The 21,791-nt window shown below is 40.8% G+C and overlaps 1 protein-coding gene across 2 annotated transcripts in view; it reads left to right on the top strand.

Annotated features, from left to right (window-relative positions):
- The window catches only part of TEX26 (testis expressed 26), a 30,593-nt gene extending 11,985 nt beyond the window's left edge, over positions 1-18,608 (top strand). Inside the window, exons 4-7 of one of the 2 annotated variants that reach the window (XM_036099655.2) lie at positions 2,524-2,680; positions 10,416-10,592; positions 12,303-12,464; positions 17,970-18,608. In XM_036099655.2, the coding sequence (XP_035955548.2) occupies positions 2,524-2,680; positions 10,416-10,592; positions 12,303-12,464; positions 17,970-18,097 (624 nt within the window). In that variant the 3' untranslated portion in view covers positions 18,098-18,608. The remainder of the gene's footprint in view (positions 1-2,523; positions 2,681-10,415; positions 10,593-12,302; positions 12,465-17,969) is intronic. The other variant, XM_036099656.2, reaches the window with a different exon arrangement.
- The last annotated feature ends 3,183 nt before the right edge of the window (positions 18,609-21,791 follow it).

Raw genomic sequence — 21,791 nt, 5'->3', positions numbered from 1 at the left:
CAGTTAGTTACAATATTATACTGTGTTTGTGTACATACACACACACATATACACACAAAGCATTTATTTTCCCTTTAGGTATGTTGAAGGTTCCCAGCCAATGAGAGCTAGAGTGTAGGGTGTCCTGTGCATTCTCAGCCGATGAGCAGTAGTGAGGCAGACTGCCCTCTGTGCTTTCAACCAGTGAGGGTTCCACACCAGGCTGAAGCCGCTCCAGCACGTGAATGCTCTTCTCCTTGACCTGAGTTGAGGGTGTGCTGCATTGTTTACTCTGCTGAACCCTCTTGCTCTGCCATTTATTGTTTCCATTGAATAGTTTTGACTGTGGCTCAGGGCCTGAACTAGGATGAGACTAGCAAGATGCTCCTTCTCTGCTAACAGAGAGGATCTGCTGCTAAAGAACAGTTGCCCTGGGAGTTAAAATGTAGAACTAGTGGTTTCCTTCAAGGAAAGGGTGGTGGGAAGCAAGGGCTGGCTGATATATTGGTGACAATTATGATGCATCCAGGTGTGGGCAGTCAGGTAGAAAATGAGACTGGATGAGATCATCAAGCTAGAAAAGAGAAGAGGTTCAAGGACCGAACCTTGGGGCACTTCACCATTAAGAGGCCAATGGAAGAAGCAGCAAAAGGGACTGAGAAGGGGCAGCCAGTTGTGAAGGATAAAACCCAACATAGTGTGTTGTACTGGAAGCCAAGTGAAGAAAATGAAGAAAAAGGACTGACCACTGTGTGAAATGCTGCCGGCAGGTCAAAGAAGATGAGGATAGAGTTGGCCATTGACTTTAGCAGAATAGAGTTCCTTGGTTGCCTTGACAAGAGCAGTTGTGGTGGAAGAATGCTTGATTAGTGTGAGATGGAGGGCTTCTTGGAGAACTGGCTGAGTCCAGATCTGGGGTGGGAAATGTGCAAGATGAATCTGGAACATCATGTCATGCCACATAGGAAAAAATCCCATAAAAAACTACTAGAGTTATATTAAAATTAAAGAGGTGCCCACAGGCCAAAAATGATTTGAGCTTCTATTTGGATAGTGTATGCAATAGATTGAAACACACCAAATATGCTTAGATCTGTGAGTTCTTTAAAAAGAAATTGGGGACACTTTCAGAGGATAAGAAACCAATTCATTATCTTAAAAACTGACAAAGGGGGAAAAAATCAAGCTTTTTTTTCTGCCTTATCTATATGAACTATGCCACTGGTAAGCCAAGTGGTAGATGAGGGAAGTGTCTCTTTATAAACATATTTTAGCTAACAAATGAAAAAGAAATGATGGAATATCACCCCTTTGCATCCATTAATCTAGGCATTAAGCATCAACAGCTGCTAACATCACACAAAGAGAAAAAGCTGTATGTTATGATCCTCCTCGCCAAATACAGTCTTGCCAAAGGGATCTATTCTGAGTGTAAGTCAGTCTCTGGATCTAGCTGCCAATTGCAGGAAATACAGGGAACAGAGGAACTTGTTAACCTGCACAATGAGTATGCATTCCACACAATCTGTAGTGTGGGAACCTCTACACATCAAATGGCTTGGTTTCTTCGATAGATTATAAGGGAAAGAAGGGGATGGAGAGGGGCCCTGAAGATTAAAAGACACTTAAAAGACACATTTTGGGGACAGGGAATATATGTAACTATTTTGGGGAATTTTAATACAAAGGCAGACTGAGAAATATCTTAATAACTAGAGGGGAAAGTGGAATGAGGAGAGAGTTTTCTCTTCTAAGAGAATTGGAGGCAAGTTTGGATATTGACGACCGTGACACCAAAGAGAGGGAGAAATGGAAGTTGCAGGAGAGAAGTGAGAATTTTGGGGGTCCTGGGCCGGAGTAGACTAAAGGCAGTGGGCTGTGGCGTACCAGATGTGGTGGGCCCTGCTAGGAGCACCTGCCACTCCATTCCCATCACAGCACAAGTGAGTGCAGATGTGGTGGCTGGGTGGCAGTGTGGTGGGCTGTATATGGAGGTCCTCGTCAGATGGCTTCAGTTTTCTCAGGGAAATAGGAAGCAAGTTTATGAGAGAGTGGGAAGGTGGAAAGAGGTCCTGGAGGTTTCAAGTTTCATAATCATAAAATTCCTTTGCAGGCAAAGAGGAGAAAGGGCCTGCCCTCCCCCTCTTACAGGCTGATTCTGAGGCCTCTCCATGGGAGGCAGCGTGTCTCTCAAAGCTTGGGGCTCTGAGTGAAAGCAGCAGCTGTCTGCTTGGGCACTTAGAGCCAGAGTTAGCATGGGTCTTCTCCTCTGGTCTTAGCTAGAGACTTTTGGTTGCAGGTACAACTCTTTGGATTTTGCAGTCACATTTTCTTGTCTCAGTATGAAAAGTCAAAGAAATTACAAAGTACCTGTGTTACAGCTGGGTAAACTGATGGTTCCTGTTGACAGGCTCTTGCATACATTGCAGTGTGGTAGCTGGGTGTAAAGGACCCAGAAGAATATGTACACGCAGACACACAGAGTGTTCATTCCATTAGAGGAACCCATGTGAATTTTCTTAAAAATTGTGTCTGTATTGATAGGACTTCTTTCTCTGGACACTACCTCAAGGTCAATCAGCAGCATCAATAAAGAGCTACCTCCCTTGGAAAATCGCTGCTACAGAGGAAGAGGTTAGGAAGGCAATATCAAACCAGTTTATTTCCAATACTAGAAGAGACTTTGTGGACAGAGCAAAAGGTAAACGTGTTCATTTTTCTCCTTTTCCTGGTTATGTGTTGTACACTGGAGTTGCAGTGGTAAACAGCACAGATACAGTCTCTTCTCTCAAGGAACTCACAGTATAGACACAGGAAAAGGCAGGTTGGCAAACAAAGACAGTCAAGTATGAAAAGGTGGACCATGTGGGAAATGCTGTGGGTGCATGCTGTAGGACATGGAGCCTAAAGGAAAGGCCTTCCTGGCCTGAAAAACGAGGATGAAAGAACATGACGAAGATGAAGGGGTCAAGTTAAACATGCTGTTTCCAATTACTGCTATATTTATTTATTTATTTATTTTTAAATTTTATTATGTTATGTTAGTCACCATACAATACATCATTAGTTTTTGATGTGGTGATCCACAGTTTATTGTTTTCGTATAACACCCAGTGCTCCATGTAGTACACACCCTCCTTAATACCCATCACTGGGCTAAGGCATCCCCCCCACCCAAAACCCTCAGTTTGTTTCTCAGAGTCCATAGTCTCTCATGGTTCATCTCTATTGCTATTTGTGAAAATTAAAACTTACTTTTATTGGGCGCCTGGGTGGCTCAGTTGGTTAAGCGACTGCCTTCGGCTCAGGTCATGATCCTGGAGTCCCGGGATCGAGTCCCGCATTGGGCTTCCTGCTCAGCGGGGAGTCTGCTTCTCCCTCTGACCCTCCTCCCTCTCATATGCTCTCTCTCTCTCATTCTCGCTCTCTCAAATAAATAAATAAAATCTTTAAAAAAAAAAAACAAAAAAACTTACTTTTATTAAACTAATGTATGCATACAGTGAAATCAAATAGTAACATAAGAGCTTATTATAAAATAACAGCAGTTCTTTGACCCCATTGGTAATTATCTCAATCCTTTCAACTGTTTCTTTTTTTTTTTTTTTTTAAAGATTTTATTTATTTATTTGACAGAGAGAGACACAGCGAGAGAGGGAACACAAGCAGGGGGAGTGGGAGAGGGAGAAGCAGGCTTCCCGCGGAGCAGGGAGCCCGATGCAGGGCTCGATCCCAGGACCCTGGGATCATGACCTGAGCCGAAGGCAGACGCTTAATGACTGAGCCACCCAGGCGCCCCCTTTCAACTGTTTCTTATGTAATCCTCCATATTTTAAAATAATATGCATATACTGCTATTTTTGATTCATCAATTTTAGACATTATTATTGACTTCCTGTTATGGTGGTTGAGGATTTGGCTCTCCTGTAACTCTTTATCACACCCTTTCCATCCATTCTCTCCTGTTGAGCCTGTCAACAGGAACCATCAGTTTACCCAGCTGTAACACAGGTACTTTGTAATTTCTTTGACTTTTCATACTGAGACAAGAAAATGTGACTGCAAAATCCAAAGAGTTGTACCTGTAATTATATTACAAATTCTTGTTCAATTCAATTGCTAATGTTTATATTGTGGTGATATGATGATATGATTATGTAAACATTCACTGCTGAGCCAGGTGGTATTTTATGATTGTTTCCTTTCCTTTTTGCTTTCTTTCTTTTTTTTGTTTTGTTTTGTTTTGTTTTTTACCAGAGTTAATAATTGAATTTTTTTTTCATATGCTTAGTCTTATATGTTCCTGTCACTAATTTTTTCCAAATACTTTGTCACATACTTACCAGGATTTTTTCCCAACACAGTTTCAAACACTCTACCACTTCTAGTATTTTTCCCAGAGATGATCTTTCTGACACCCTTCATCATTCTCCTCTAATCTAGACTGGTTTTTCTGTGGGTTTGCTGCCCAACAGTGCCCTGGGACTTCCTTTTTCATCATTCTGGGAATTGCTTTGGCCTCTGCCTGCCTGCATTGGATCTTGTTTCCTCTTCCTCTTTCTTGTCCCTCTTCCCTGGTTTTGCTGAAGCACATCTTCCAGTAGTTTCCTAAGAAAGAGTAGATGGGAGGAACTTTTTTGAATGTGTTCTTTCCAATTTGGAAATGTCCTTTTTTTCTTCCTTGCTCTTGTCTGATAGTTTGGCTGGATATAAAATTCTAGGATGATAATCACTTTCCCTTAGAATCCATTCCTCCAAATGTCTTCTAGCATCCAGAATTTCTTTGTCGAAGACTGATGCCATTTTGATTCCTGACCCTGTTGTATTTTTTTTTCTGGAAGTGCTTAAGATCCTCTTTATTCCTGACATTCTAAATTTCACAGCTGTATGCATTAGTAAGAATCTTTTGTCATTGATTATGTTGGACATTCAGGGGCTCTAGAAGCTAGAGTCATGTCCTTCAATTCTGGGCATTGTTTCCTGCATAGTTCCTTCCTACTTTTTTCCCATCTCTTTTCTCTGTTCTCTTCTGGGACTCCTATTAGTTGGATTGATCCTCCAATTTTCTTACCTTTTCTCTCCCAGTATCTTTCTCTTTGTATTTTTCTTGTGCTAACCTGAAAAATTCTTTACCTTTTAATGTAGTTCTTCCATTGAATTTTTAATGTCCAAGCTCTCGTTCTTCCTCTTGCTAATTTTTTTTTTGTTTGAAGAATAAAATTAATAAGCATATTTACTGCAATATATAGACCCCTGCCCTCAACATGATTATTTTTTAAATAGCATTCTGTTCTTGTTCTATACATGTAGTAATTCTCTTCCAAATTTTAGGATATTTATGATATATTTAATTTTCAACATTTTCATCTATTCCTTGCTTTGTCTCTATTTTCTCTGAGCATTTTAATGGTCTAATGAAAATTTGGTCTTTTCATATTTACAAGAGAGCAGAGGCAGATTTACTATCACACTAATAAAACTTGTCTCAATTCTGTGGACACTTCTTTTTCTTGAAGTGAGAGTATGCTAAATATTAATCTCTAAGGTTCACAAAACCTACAAGGGAGATACTCAACTCTGATTGGAAGCTACATACAGAGATGGGGCTTGTTAGCTGGTGCTTGACTTAGGTAATTAGTTGATAAGCTCTCTTTTGGTTGGGAAACCCCCAAATGCCTGTATTTAAAGGTCAGTTTCTTCAGGGAGATAAACACTTGGCTGTTGGCATTCTGAGACCAGGATTGGGGAGGTAACTGGGATCTTCCTGCATGTTGTGCAGATTCTCACTGAACACTTCTTTTTCCTGTTGGGCATCCCACTATACCCACCTTCCACTGTGCCTGATGTCCTGGCATCCAGAGCTTCTTTGGTTCAGTTTTGCACCTAATAAACTTCTGGTTAGGAAAGGACGGCCAAATGACTGCATGAAGTTAAGAAGATGGTGCAGGAACTCTATTCACTCTGTATATAAGCTTTCACCCAAGCCTCTTGTTTTCAGCCTGAGGTGCAGTACCTGCCTTCCCCTGTACCTGTTACAGAAGCCTGTTGGCGTTCTATAGTGTAGATTAGCTCACTGTTTTGTTATCCCCTTCGGCAGTCACTTAGTTTTAGCTTCTTCTACTTTGCTAATTCATTTGGCACATCTGTGTTTGATTTCCATCTTCTAAAAATGTGTTAACCTCTAATATACTATCATTCTGGTGAAATTTGGGGAAGGAGGAGCCAAATATGGTATAGATGATCTTTTATGAATCTAAACTGGATCATATTATTCTATTGCTTTATTTCACTGGCTTTGCATTGCACTTTGAATAAAATCCAAGTTTCAGTTCCTTCTCTCTGTTCATAATGTCCTGCAAGGCTGGTCTAGACTTTGCTTCCCTCCTCACCATTCCTTCACGCTCCATCCCCCTCATTCACCAGGCTCCGGCCACATGGGCCTTTTTAAAATTCCTATAGGATGTCAATTTTTTCCCCCACCTTCAGCCAGTGTGCAGGCTGTCCCCTTTGCCTGCATTGTACTTCTCCCAGCTCCTTCTGTGATTTTACTGTGTCATTTTATGGACTCCAGCTTAAATGTCACCTTGCCTATGAGAGCTTTCCTTACTATTTTATCTGAAGAGGGGTGCCACCACCTCATTTGTTACCTTCTAGGGCCTTGCATTTTCAGTTGTTTGTTTACTGATTCTTGTTTGTTGTTTTTGTTTTGCTCTTTCCTTCACTATTCAGTGGGTGCCCCAAAGGCCTTTATTCACTCAGAATCTAGTGCAAAATATATAATCTAGTCCTGGTGTAGAGGAGACGCTCTGTAAATATTTGCTGAATGATGGAAAAAATATATGGGAAGTGCACTTTTTGAAGTTAGATGAGTACAGAATCAAAAGACCTCCATACTTCAGATAAACATTAAGGGTGATGGGAAGACTTTTGAAATGTCAGCATTCTTAAAAGATGTCTTCGAGCTTCTAATCAAAGTCCTTTCAGTGTGCACAAATTACCATTTCCCCATGTGTAGATAAATACCCAAGACCTGCCAAGAGTCTCTCCTAAATCTCTTAGCTCCATCTGCTTCTCTTCCTCCCCAAAGCCACTGCTACCCGTGTCTCCTCCTTGGATGACCTCTAATCCAGCTCCCTTTTCCAGTTTTGTCACCTCCAATCCACAGCCCATCCTATAGTCATAGCAAGTTTCCAGATGTGCAAATTGATATCACCTTCCAGCTGAAAACCCTTCAGTGACTCCCCATTGTCCTCAGGATAAAAGCTAAATGCCTTAATGTGAGTCTGTGCAATCTGGTCCCTGCCTGCTGTGCCAACATTCTCCCTTGCCACCCCCGACACTCTCCATGAGACCCACTGCCCTCCTTCCTCTGGACTCACCATGCCTCTGGCAGCCTTGTGCCTTTTGCACACACTGCTTCCTTCCTATGGAACACCTGTCCCTCCCTTCTTTTAGCCTATGTCTACCCGTAAGTTAAGTCTAAATATAGGCTTCACTTCTCTCCTGGGAATCTTCTCTGATCCTCCAAGTTTGGATCGGTGGCCCTCCCATATGTTATAGATCTTATTCTAATCTCTTTTGCAGTATTTATCACCTAATATTGCAATTCTCTTTTTTTTCACCTGTTTCTCTAATGCTTTAAGCTTCTGAAACACAGGGACCATATCTTAGCTTTGTATCCTTATTATGGTATTAAGGCAAATGAGTGAGAAGCACTGAAGGGTGCTTGTTTCACATTCAGGCTTGGAGAACTTGGCTTTGATGAATTGGGACAGCAGAACTAGTTCTCACTTGGCTGTAGATTATGTGGCCAGTGGTCCCAGTGGTTTTGAATAGTCCTTGCTGTAGATGTACTTTTGAACTGGGCCTTTCTGCAAATGCCATACTAATCTTCAATGGGCCGGTTTCTCTCTTTGGGCTATAGCTACGCTAGTGTAGTATCACTGTTATCAAGAGGAAAAGAAACAGTGGGAGGTGAGGTCCTGAGGAACACAGATGGCTCCCTGGGAGGAGTCCAGGCCTTGGAAGTGCTGTTAGCATTGGGTCTGTTTAGCTCTGAGTCATGGTTATCCTGTCCGTCCAAACTTCAGTACCACTATGGGGACTTCAGGGGTTGGTTGGATCCTTTGTATCAAGAACTTCTCTTCTTAATAATGCTAAAGGAACTCATTAACATGAAATTTTATAAAGGCAATAAAAACATTAGTTGAGAAGAACTAAAGATTACTGTAAGCATTTATCACATAGTCACTAGAGTGTGGTTCAGATTGTTCCTGATTTTTTCTTTCACTCCCTCATTAATTTGATAAACATTTAATGAGGTCTGTTACTGTAATAAGTGCTAAGGTAGCAATGAAGAGTAAGACAATCTTTATCTTCAAAGGAACTCAGCAAGTCTAGGCCCTGATTTTTGTCTTTTCTGAGTCTTCATCTCCAATTGCTCCACTATGCTGGTTCGTCATGGTCTACGTGGACCAGCCCCTCAAGATGATTTGCAAACTGGTTCCTCACTTCTCTTGCTTCACCCTCAGCTACTTCTCCCTGCCCTGCATATCTTATACTCCTGCCAGCCAGACCATACTTCAAAAACACACTGCACATCTTTTGCTTCAGTGTTGACACATCATCAAAGCACATCTTTTGCTGTGTCTGCCTTTTAATTCTTGTCTTCCTTCCCTCCCCTAACAGAGCTCATTGTATGCTCTCTGGCCTTCTGTAGCACCTATTGAAGGCTCTGAGGAAGTGATTCTTAAGCATATGGGAAGCTTGTTCACAGTGTAAGTGCCTGGGCCCCACTTCTAGAGCTTCTCAATGTCTGGGAGGTTCAGCAAATATGTTTTGTAAAAACCTTCCTTGGTAAGTCTGATGTATTATCTCCATGTGAGAACCATGGTTTCAAGTGTTAGGGTTATAAGACATCACATTCCATATCTGTTTGTCCTGTATATGTCTTTCTAATCACACTAGGTTGAGGTTGTATCAAGGTAGAACAATGACTACATTATATTTAATTTTGGCACAGAACACATATAGGAACTGAAAACATTTGCTATTGAGTGGTAGCTCTAGGGAAGAAGGATAAGCATACATATCAAGTACTTCAACAGGAATTTGTTTTTCTCCTGTAAAGCTATTACCAATTTACACAAACCAAGTTATAGATGGTGCTTACCAGGAACAATACCAGATGATTTTCCAAAATATCTTAAAGGATGTCCCAATATTAAGCCCTAGAGTTGCCTCTTCCCTATAACCTTGTCTTCTCCTTGGGCAGTGTATGAGGTCATTATGAGGCCCATTGAATATCACGTCCTCTTTTCCTGAGTCATCTAAATGAAGAGGCAGCATGTAGTGAAACTTTCTCTCACTCTTCTGGTCTAGACAGAGATCATTTTTTAAAAATCAGTATTAAAATGCTCTTGGATGCCAGTAGATAACATGATATATTGTTTGATGTACATTTGAATTTATTTTGAAAAGACCTATTGAAGAATGAATTCAGAACAAGATGCAAGTTTAGTTTCAATAGTAATTGGCACTGTTTGGATATAGTGCATGATATCCATGTCTTCAACACTTTTGTCTTGAATAAAGTTGGCGTTATATATGATGTGCCTCTGAACCAACACTTGATGGCAAGGATTAAGGATGAACTCATTCTAAGGGAGATGGCTTGCAAGTCCTCTATTATCTGGTAGTGTTTGTGGAACCTGGCATTCAGTCGGTGCTTCATAGATATTTAACGATTATATATTTAATGACTAGTCGTTAGCAGAGTTATTTCAAAGAAATAATAGTGCTATTGTCCACCAATGACAACAATGTTACCTAACCCTCCAGCAGTAAGGGATAAGCTTCAAGTGGTTCTTTTCCAGGTAATGGAAAATTGATGATATGCACTGTCCCATCTAGGGCTGCCAGATTTAACAAATAAAAATATAGGATGGCCTGTTAAATTTGAATAATTATATATAGTAGATAAACAATGAGCACTTATACACACTTATACCAAGAAATTATTCGTTATTTATCTGAAATTCAAATTTAACTGCCATCTTATGTTTTATATGTCAACCCTAGCCTTATCTAAAATCTCTCACTCTGCTCCCCACCCCTGCCCCAGGGACTAGGCAGGCCTACTGGAAAGAGGAATGCCTTCTGTGTCCACCCAGCAGAGCAAAAGAGCACTCTTAACTGACATATGATATCTTCATTAGAAGCTGCTTCTAATCATTGGAGCGTATACTTCCTGTGCCTGATAAAGCAGAAAGTTATTTCTTGGTTGAAATATCCATAAAAATTACATTGATTGTACCTCTAAATACAAGAAGAGCAGATTTAGTGTGATCAATTGGAATTGCCAGAAGCAAAATGGGAAAATAGGATGTTATTTTAAATAGCTTACAAGGACTTCTGCATTTGTAACCCCACCCCAGCTCAGAAGATTAAGGAAAGTTCTCCCATGTCTCTGGAATGGAAAAAGTTACTTCCCCGACCTGCAGACACTGAATTTCGACGGAATTACCAAGTTCCAGCTAAAATTCCTGAGTTGCAGGATTTTAGTTTCAAATATGGATGCTACTCAAGCCTACCAGTTGCTTCTCAGGGTCTAGGTAAGTACACCTGTATCTTTTAAAGCAACTTCATAGATTCTGTCCTTGTTCCAAGATTCTTTGGCACACGGGGCCCTGGCAGGTAATCTTGGTAACGGTTATGAAGAATGCCAGCGATCCCTTGCATCCCTGCAAGGAATCAAAACTATGCCTCCCTTCAAACCCAGGGAATGAGTAAGCCTTGGAAAAGAACTGATTGCTTATGCTATGAAATGAGTACCTGCTCTGCCTGGCGGCGGGGGGAGAGGAAGGTGGGGGTAATGGGGGAGGGTGGAAGCAGTTGTTGGGATTGGCAGACGCTTCCCCTTTATAAAACAAAAGGAAGGACTTAGTTGCTATCAAATGACCAAAAAAGAGACCGGATAGGACTCACTTTAGACTTGTCAATTATCCACTGGAAGCTTAACCACATGGTATATCCATCAAGCATCTTCAAATTTGACAACCATTCTATTCAAGTGATCTTTTATGATCCTGATTCCTATTGTTTTCAACAAAAAAGTTTTTAAAAGTTCCATGGCCAAGCCACCTCGACGCTACTGGTTAAGAGTATAATTTGGTGTCAGTCTGAGATAGTGATCTATTCCTGGCATGGAGTTGGAATCAAGTAGCGCTGCAGACAAAAATCACAGGATAGAAACTTAGCATCTCGAGGTTAGAAGACAGCCTAGAAGTCACCTCACACCATGTGGGAATCCCCTCTATCCCGTCCTTGCCAAGGGGTGATGTCGTCACTCTTTGGGGGAGTGCCCCCCCCAAGGCAACTCTTTCATTTTTGGATACTGTTGGAAAGTTCCCAACATCTGGAAACTCTCTTGCATAAACTTTGGCTTTGGTTCTACTTCTTCCTACAGAGGTTAACTAGTATAAATTATTCTATGAAAATCTTGCTACATATCTTCCATATTCTCTTCTTAAAACATTTCCAGACCTTATAAACACTCTTCTCAGGATGTAGCGTCAAAGTACCCTCACCAGTCTCTTCCTCCCACCGGCCGGTGGTCCCTGTAAAGGGTACACCTGGAACAAAAAGCAGTATTTAAGGTGTCCTTAAGATTTACAAAGATTAGGCATGTTGTAGAAATTAGGTTCTCGCATCATGTTTTCATTGCTTTTTTTTTTTGTCATTATAATTCCATGACTATCAGAACCCACATTAAATGAGCAATACTCAGAATCAAACATAAATGATTTAGGTTTTGCTTGCACCTGATACCTTTATTAGTCTGAATGTGCAATGAGTGCTGGCTGGACATATCATCACTACTCATCCGCACTCACCTGGGTCCCTGAGGGACTCCTCAGTGTGTCAGCCCACGTCTTCACAGGAGATGGTACGAAAGGGAAAGAAGCTTCTATGAAGGCATTTGTTTACTAAGGAGGTGAATGCTACTATCCCAACATGCTGACCTGCGGAAGAGTCGATTTCAGGGAGAACTTTTCTGAGAATGGTAGTCACACTTGAGTTTCTGGCCATCAGCCCCAGTCACCCCCACTGCTCGCGGCAACCGTCCTGAGTCACAGCAGCTCTGCATAGCCTGAATCGTGGGAAGAGTTACTCCTACTGTGCCTCGCTTTCCAGTACCTCAAGGTTGCTCATTAAGCTCCAAGTGGGGCTCATGGCTGTTGGGGGCGCATTTGGCAAATAAGGGCAGGAATTCTTTGCTCAGTGACAGCCTCCATGTCTTTCCTTCCCCTGTGTCCCCCTAGTCCCTGCTGTGCTGTGCAGCCACATGAGGAGTCAAGAACGCACAAAGAAGCAGACTACATACCAAAGCGATTATGGAAAAACCTATCTGGATTTCTTAACGATTTTAAACTCGTTTACTCCCTCCCAAGTCACAGAGTACCTTCAGAGTGTTTCCTGCAAAGGTAGGAGGAGGTCTTGAGTTACTATTGAATGAATTTACAGATCATAATACATTGCTTTTTATGCCAAATAGAAATAATCCCAACGTTTAGCCACTGGAGTTAAATGTTCACAAGAAGATAAACATTGCCTCAAAGAAATCCCATAGTTTTGTGTAAACCTCAACCCACTGAAAATAAATTTTTCTTAAAAGAGGCCCCAGTGACAGTAGCCCGGCTTATTAAAAAAGAAACATCTAGCCTTTCACTCCTTTCTGATCTCACTCATTTCACTCCTTCAACCCGTGGTTGCATTTCTCCAGGATGATTTCTGGTTTTATTACAGTTAAGTGATTTCTTCTGTGGGTGTTTATGCTGTCTCACAGTTTTGTTTTATGCATAATCTTTATTTCCTGTCTGATGGTACTTTTGGTGACAGGCTTTTTAGGGTACATGAGAATCTCTGCATAGAATATCCGCCAGAAGAGCAAAGGCCGTTCTCAGGACGGTGTTAATTCATGCTGTATAACAAACACTTATCCTAGCTCCAGGCCCAGGGACTGGAATCTGCTTGGGAGCACCTCAGGGGCAACTGGTCAGTCTGTGCATGTGTAAGATGTCAACTCAGAGACTAGGAGGTGGAGGAGAGGAAACTAAACTCTTCCAGCAGCTGCCCTCAGCATCCCCTGCTAGTGATCACACTCCCTGTTACTCCCCGTTTTTGAGCACATGCTCCAATGCAGACATAATTTATTTCTATAAAGTGTATCCATACGCCACTAAACTAGTGTATTATGTAAGTTATAAAACATACTAAATGCTGAAAAAAGAAGTAAAAAGTGATACAGTATAATGTTATAGAACATAAATATGTAGACTATAAATATAGGTTCTAATATTTCTTCCCGCACACCATGGACCATCTTATACCTGCCACTTGGTGCTTCAGGCTCTGTGGCGGTCACTGCCTTGTTTTGTGCCCTCTGGTCAGGCTTAACTTGGAACTTCCACCAGCTCCTCAGTAACCCTCCAACTGCTCCCTGCCTCCTGCCTGCCTTGGGTCCCCAATCTCTGTCCTTTGCCTGTCCCCAGCTATAATCAGAAGAGCTAGGTCCTCTGAAATCCTCACCGAAACCCTGTTATGCTAGGATCTTGTGCCCCACATGAAACCGAAACCCTGCTATAGGCAAGACTGGCGAGGGGGTGTGCATGTGTGTGTATGTGTGTGTAAGGAGGGAAAGAGGATACTTTCCATGATTGCAGACTGAGGGTTGATGACCCAAAGGCCCTTAAAAGAGCTCGAACGTTGGGTTTCAAGAAGTACCAGAAGCAGGTGTTTTGCCTCACTCTAAGGCACAAGCAGAAGCCCGTGTTTGCCATTGGGAGCCTCGTTCCTCTCAACAGCAGCTTCTGGGCCAGTGTGACACTTCAGAAGGAAACCAAGAGGCTCCTTGAGGTCGGCTGCTCAGGTCTTCCCAGAAGGCAGAGCAGAAGCTACCCATCAAGCTCTAGCCTGCTTTCCATTCTTTCCATCCCAGCTCGGGTTCGTATATATAAAGCCATAGTCTGCATTTTGTAATGTGTTCTTTTCACCTTTGGAGCCACATCTGTTTGACCCTACAGAGTGCGCCCAAAGCAGATGCTCCCATCTGCCCAGGGACTTGCAATACAGGTGGAGTTGGCGCTTCTCAGCCTGCATGGGAAAACCACGGGGGCTGCCGGCACCTCTGTCCTCGGTTGTGTGTGTGTGTGATCTGTAAGCGAGCCTTAGTGGTGCCCCCCAAGGGTGAACTGAGGACTCGGCAGGTGCTTTGACATCCTCTACTCTACTCGGAGCTACCTTCTCCAAGATTCCTAGCCTAAGCTGATTCAGTTGGGCTTTTCCAGTTGGGTTTCCTCCCCAAACAAGTGACACATGATCTATTACCTAACAAGGTAGCTTTAGGGCCAATCTAGACCTTGGTTGCTTTTTAGGTATCCTGCTTTCCTGGTGCCCTTAGGACGGCACTGGGGGCAGATACCCAGATGCTCAGGCCCCAGAGCCTTGACATTTTGCACTGACTTGGACGTTTGTAGGATCTGCTTGCTATGGGTTTTAGTTTCTCTTTCCTAGTTTTGCACACGAATGACCTACTCATCAGCCAGCTATGCCAGACGCTGACAAGCAAGGAGGAGGTTCCCTTTGAATTCTTATGCCCCAAAACTCTCGTCATTTTCTTGTCATTTAGTTGTCATTAGCGTCTGGGAGGACGTTAATTCTTTCCGGATGGTGAGTGTCTCAGCAGAGCTCATGTATGGTAGGGCTGAGACAGTATGCAAGAGAATAAAAAACTTGGCAGATACACTAGGCTGAATGAATTATTACTACCTCGCTTAAAGTATTTTACTGGATTATCCCTCTTGGCAGTATTGGTACCTGTTCTGGTACATTTTGAAAGAGAGAGGGGAACATCATGGCCTAAATCAGGGGGCTAGGGAGATGGTGGTGTGAGGTTGGATAGAGAAGATTCCAGGAAGACACAAAATGAAGCTAGGGAAATAAGAAAGGAGGAGCAGCTTAAGACAAACCCTTTGTTTCCAATAATTCTATGTTTTGCTATTTGGTATTGAGTTTCTCTATTATAACTTGAGAGATTTGAACTAAATGAATTTAGTGGCCATTTTGTTTTCAAAATTGTTTTAATCTTGAGTGATTCAGACCACCCAACATCTTACTCTTTGGGCCTCTGTTATCTATTGGTAAAGACCGTCATCTCCCTACTTATCCCCCACCTTAAAAGACAAAATTATCTGAACTCTGGTTTTCAGAATCTTTCAACTATCACTTCCTCCCCATCTCTTCCAATCCAAACTCCCATGCATATGGCTATCCAAAGGGTATTTCTTCCTAGGCTGTGATTCAGTATTGTTAAGAATATATTCAGGGCGCCTGGGTGGCTCAGTTGGTTAAGCGACTGCCTTCGGCTCAGGTCATGATCCTGGAGTCCCGGGATCGAGTCCCGCATCGGGCTCCCTGCTCGGCAGGGAGCCTGCTTCTCCCTCTGACCCTCCCCCCTCTCATGCTCTCTGTCTCTCATTCTCTCTCTCAAATAAATAAATAAAATCTTTAAAAAAAAAAAAAAAAAAAAAAAAAAGAATATATTCAGTGACTCAAGGAACTTCATTGACTGAATACCTATAATGCTCACTTGATACAAAGATAAATAAAAAACAATTCCTCCTTTTCAAAGAACTTGTCATCAGGTGTGGGAGACAGACACATAGGTAGAATGTGATAAACTCTGTAATCAAAATAGTCTTTGGGTATATTAGAAGCCTGCAAGGGGTACTCCCAGCCCGCTGGATTGAAAGGGCTTTAGGGAAGGCTGCTCCAAAACCTCTTTTAAAGATCAAGGATGAATCAACATGATAAGCAGAAGCAGGGACATTCAGAGGGAGCAGAGGGAACAGCATAAGCAAAAACATGGGGACATGAATCTGCATCGATGCATAATAAATACAGGTAGCATTTGAATTACAACTGGTAGCCTTTTTGAACAGTTGTTTAAGTTGATATTAAATTTGATACCATCTCATCTTTTTTATTCATTCATGCTGAACTTGATTCATCTTATATGCTTATCTTTGGCATAAGGAGTATTTTTTTTTATTCATTTGCTTGCTTATTTAAAATTAACTCTTTGGTGTAAGATTTAAAATAGAGACATTTTAGGCTTAAAATGACAAGGACTAAAACTAGCAAATGTTGAGAATATGGAGCAATCCATTGCTGGTAGGCATATCAAATAATAACATCACTGTAACATTCGTAACAGATCTGGCAGTTTCCCATAGAGTTAAACCTATATTTACCCCCAAGACCCAGAAATTCTATTTTTGGGTATTTACCCAAGAGAAAAGAGAACATGTGTCCACTGAAGGACTTATACAAAAATGTCTGCAGCCACTGTTTTCTTAAGTCCCAAACTGGATACAGCCCAAATTTCCACCAACAGCAAAATGTAAACAACCTTGTATATTCACAAAATGAAATAATGCTAGATAATAAAAAAGAATCAGTTATCGTTGTAGTCAACATGAACTTCAAAAACACGATGCTGAGTGAAAGAAGCCAGACACAAAATCTTACATTTTGTGTGATTACGTTAATTTGAAGAGTTGCAACAGGCTACACTTCTCTGTGATGAAAGAAATCAGGACAGTGACTGTCTTGGGGTAGGAGTGGTGCTGACTGGAAAGGAGCATGACAGGTCTTTCTGGAGTGGTGGCAGTGATCTTATTATATGGGTACGGGTTATATGCACACAAGTATCAACCCATCGAACTGCTCGTGAAAGACCAGTGTGTTTCACTGGTGAAAAGGATACCTCAATTTAAAACAATGTTGAGGTCAAAAAAGATATGGAGTAGGGTGGGGATGTTAGGTCACAAAAACAAAGAACCACGAAGAACTGGAGAGTAAGCCAGGACCACACACACATACACACACATACACACACACACTCCTGATCTTTACACCTCAGCTGACATTTCTAACACTGAGCATGGTAACAGGGACATTGAACATGATAACATGTACCACTTGCATTCTTCCTTTCTTTTGGTTTTTGCTGCACGGATGACAGTTGCTAGGAGTGAGAAAAATTATACAGCTCTACTCTGTAATATTAAAAAATATTATATTTTTATAATATAATATTTATTTATAATATATAATATAATATTTAAAAATATAATATTAAAAATATTATATATAGGCAATGAGAATTAGGGAACTGTAGCTGTTCAGAACCAGACAAGATTCCTTTACTTTCCAGATGAGGAAATGGAGGCCAGGGAGCTGAAGGGCCCTCTGGTGGTCAGTTGTCAGTCAAAGATAGCAAAGCACACCAACAGTTGGTGGGCAGAAAAACAGCCCCCCACTTCGAAGAAACTCTGGGAACCATATTGAACTTAATATTCAAAGGATCAGCACGGCTTCCTGGAAAGAGCACGGCGTTTTGAATATAATAATATTCATAATAAGCCTATATTGTTTTTTTGTCATCGCTATTTATTACTGTGTTCTCAGTAATAAAGGGTAAGGCTGTCCCATTTATTGTCTCTTATGGACCAGGCCCTGTCTAGGTGCTTCACACACAGCATTCCTAATCCAGTCCAACAACTGTGCAAGGTAAGTCCTATTGTATGTATTCAAAGATGAGGAAATGAAGGAATGGAGAGGTCACATGACGTGCTAATGCTCACCAAGGCAGAATGGAAACCTAGGTCAGTTTCGTTCAAAACGCCATGCTCTTTCCAGGAAGCCATGCTGATCCTTTGACTATTAAGCTTACTCTTTTTTAATCAATAATTATACAATTGTGCCTTTTTTAGATGTTAGACATATACCCTTTGATTATTTTGGTCTCATCAAATTTGTATATAGAGTACTATTATCTGACACTTGCCTCCTTCCTAGAATTTCTCTATTTAGCACTTAAATAGTTAAATGGAAAATTTCATCCTGTTTTTCTTTGTTATTTTCAGACAGACAAATTCTCGATCGCTTTATCCGCTCTCACTGTGACTTTGGCATGGGACAGAAAAATAAAGGAAACAGTTCAAATGAAAAAAAATTGAAAATCAATAAAAGCACTGGATCATTTTCTCAATAATGAAAAAAAGTAAGATCCAAATTGTTCCAAATAATATATTCATGGCTTTGTGTAATTTTGTTTTGTTTTATTTTGTTTTTAAACAATAAAATCATTTAAGGCCATAAATCCTCCCCTCCCCCACCATGTATCCAATAGGTTTTGCTATAATGTTTTTTTTTCCTATTCTCTGCTGGATACTTAATTCGTGGTTTCAATTTTGATTTCCTCTTTGACCCAGACATTATGCGGAAGAGGCTTCTTAATTTTCTAATAATTAGAGGATTTTTAAAAAACTTTTCATTGTTGACTTTCTGTTCAAAGTTTTTTAAAAAAAATCTTTGTTTTGGGAAATTTAGCAAGGTTTTCTCTTATGCCAAGTATGTGATTAATTTGTATATTACATGAATATAAGAAGAGAAAAAATGTATAGTTTATTGTATTTCTCAAATCCCTTATATCTTTGCTATAATTGTGTACTTGAACTGTCAAATTCTGAAAGAATAATATTAAAAACATCCCACAGTAAAAATGTGTTCATCTATGTTTTCTTGTATTTCTAGGGTTTCATATATATTTATATAATATATATTATGTATATATTTATATATGTAAATGTATAATATATAGTTGCTATGTTGTTTATCAGTGTTTATGACTCATACAAAGCTTTTTCAGTGATTAATTTTTTTCCCCCACTACATGCTATTCCTCTTTGACTTCATTAATAATTTTGGCCATGAATTGCATTTTAACTGATATTAAGGTTGCCATTCATGCTGGGTTTGTTTTTCTTTACCTTTCCTTGGTATATATTTGCCTTCCCTTAATTTCCAATCTTTCTTTGTAAATTTCTTTCAGTATGCTGCTAGAAATACCTTATGTTTGGGTTTTATATTATTACTAATATGAAAATTTAATTCATACACAATAATTATGATGCTTGACATACTTGTTTAGGATTTCCATATTATTTTTGTTATTCTTTGTTGTTCTTTTTAGTCTTACTTTTCCTAATTTACTTTATTTTTTTCTTGCACTGTTAATTTTTTTGTTTGTTTGTTTTGAGAGAGAGAGTGCGCATTGAAAGCATGAGTGGGGAAAGGGGAAGAGGGAGAGAGAAACTCAAGCAAACTCCCTGCTGAGCGCAGAGCCCGACTTGGGGCTCGACTCACAACCCTGAGTTCATGACCCGAGCCAAAAATGAAGAGTTGGACGCTTAACCAACAAGCCACCTAGGCACCCCGTACACAGTTAATTTTTAAAGCATACTATTTTTCGCTATGCTAGAGGTTTTTAAAAAATCACACATGGCCATTGTTACATACGGATTTCTCTATTAATATATAAAAATTACACATTCCTATGCCTCCTGTACCCTTTCCTTCATAATTCCTCCCTTCTCCACTAACTGAGAGATCTTTAATTTCCCATCCCATATTGTACTCCCTACTCCATCTGTGCATGCACATGGACACACGGACACACACACTCACACGCACTTCATTGCTCAGATAGTTTGGAATTTTTCCTTCAAGATTTTCTTAGGGATTTCCTTACAATTTCCTGTCCTATTTAAAGAAGACCTAGGGCATATAAATTTTCCGTCGCATCATCAGTATCATTCATTTATGTTTAACTATCACTTGTTCATGCATTCTCTTGTTTTCCCAAATGCTCAGATCCATGCTCTGACTTTTATTCAGTTTGAATAGTTTCTATGTATTTCCTCCCATGGGTTACAAGGGTGGCGACATGTTGAACCCTTACTTGTCCTAAAATATCATTCTTTTGCATTAAATGATATCTTGCCTGTGTGTAGAATTCTTGGAACTTTGATTTTCTTAATAGTCCACAGTCATCCCATTGTCTTTTGCTTGAGAGTATAGTTTGTAACTCAGATACTGGTCTGGCTCAATTACTGTCATAAGTGATCTGGGTTTTTTGGTTTTGTTTTTCTGGAAGTTTATAAGATTGCCTCTTTACCTTTGTAGTATTTCAATAATTTTTAAGGCTATATTCAGTTTCATTTGGAATTTTTCTTTAATTTCAGGTAATTTCTTTCATTTCATACTTTATTATGGCCTTTCTTCTCTATGTTACTCTCTATGATACTTTCTCTCCTTCTGAATATAATAATATTTGCAGGAGAGGCCTCCTAGATCTGTCCTTTGAGTCTTTTTGACTTTTTGTTTATAGTTTCCATTTTGGGTTTTTTTTTGGTAATTAATTAATTAATTTATTTATTATGTTCAGTTAGCCAGCATATAGTACATCATAAGTTCTTGTTGTAGTGTTCAATGATTCATTAGTTGCGTATAACACCCAGGGCTCATCCCATAGTTTCCATTTTGAAAAATGTTTTTGACTTCTGTTGAATATTTCTTCCTTTTGCCCACTCAGAACATCCGTTTGGTTCTTAGCAATGAATGTTCTGTTTATCCTATTTTAAAATCCAGGCATCAAATTTTATTTTACCATTAATTTTCGAAAGTCCTTTTTTTCCCCTCTATGATTGAATCTCCTTGAGAGTTTACTTCTGTTTTTGTTAAACGTATCCTTATCTTCTCCACTGACTCTGTCTTCACTGGAACCACCTTTTCTAATTACTGGGTCTGGTCTTCTCCCTCAACATATGGAGAGCTCAAAGAGGATATCATGGGTTGTCTGTACCCTCAGGTTAGGCCAGTCCTTTGGGGCCTCTGAGCCAAGAAAAATGAGCCTTAAGGGAAGGCTGGCCAGTGTTTGTTTACTGGATGAGCAGCGAAGGGGCTGGGCTAACACAGAAGGGGTTCACTTGCTGCTGAAGTACATGCAAGAGTCCCATGCTCCCTCTGGACTCCTCCAAGAAGGGGATGGACAGCTCCTCCTCAGCTGCACAGACTAGGAAAAGTTTATCCCACTGTTGCCAACCCCTCCAGGTTGTATATGGTTATCAGGCTTGGGCAGCTTGTTTAACAAGGGGACAGGAATGGCCATTCTGGAAGGCATATTCCCACATCTGCCCATCTGGGCCTATCAGAGAAGCCTGAAATCCGAGATTCTTGCCGTGGGCTCCAGCAGAGTGCCTTCTCCCGTGGCTCCGTGCCTACTGCTCTATCATGGCACAGGGTTCAAGGAAAACAAGCTTTGTACCTACTCCAAATCTCTGAAGAATCTGTGGCTTCACACACAGCCCGGGCCCCTCTCAATAGTGTGCAGTTTGGTTGTTGTGAGGCACTCTAATGTGTCTGAAGCTCTCGAGATTTGGAGTAGCTTCAAGGCTTCTCTGTCTCACCCCCTTCTCTGCTTCCCCGGAAGTCCTGTGCAGCATCTCTCCTCTGCTCCCTGCCCTGACTGGCAACTGCCAGCAAGATTTGCATGGCGGGGGGACAGCTTGACCACTAAGGTTTTTATGGATCTCTTATTTGGACCTGTTCCACTTTCCACTTTCATTTTGTATCGAAGCAGTAATGTCCCAGTGGTGTCTCTTTCTTTCGGATGGGTGATTTTCTACCTATGAGCTGGTGTTTGCCCCACTTTAGCAGTTGTGGGCCAGCACCTGAACATCAAGCTGCTATTGATGCCTTTCTTGGAGGACTAAGGATTTAGCTGTGGCCAACCAGTTATTTCACATGGATTCTTTCTAAGTTTAGTGTGTGCGGTGTGGGACTTCCTGACTATCTTCATGACACCCACTCCAAGGCATGGTCCACACTCCACTGGGATCTTGAGC

Source organism: Halichoerus grypus, chromosome 4 (assembly GCF_964656455.1).
Source record: "Halichoerus grypus chromosome 4, mHalGry1.hap1.1, whole genome shotgun sequence".
Taxonomy (NCBI): Eukaryota; Metazoa; Chordata; class Mammalia; order Carnivora; family Phocidae; genus Halichoerus; species Halichoerus grypus.
Note: the sequence above shows the minus strand (reverse complement) of the source record. Positions and strands in the feature narration are given on the sequence as shown.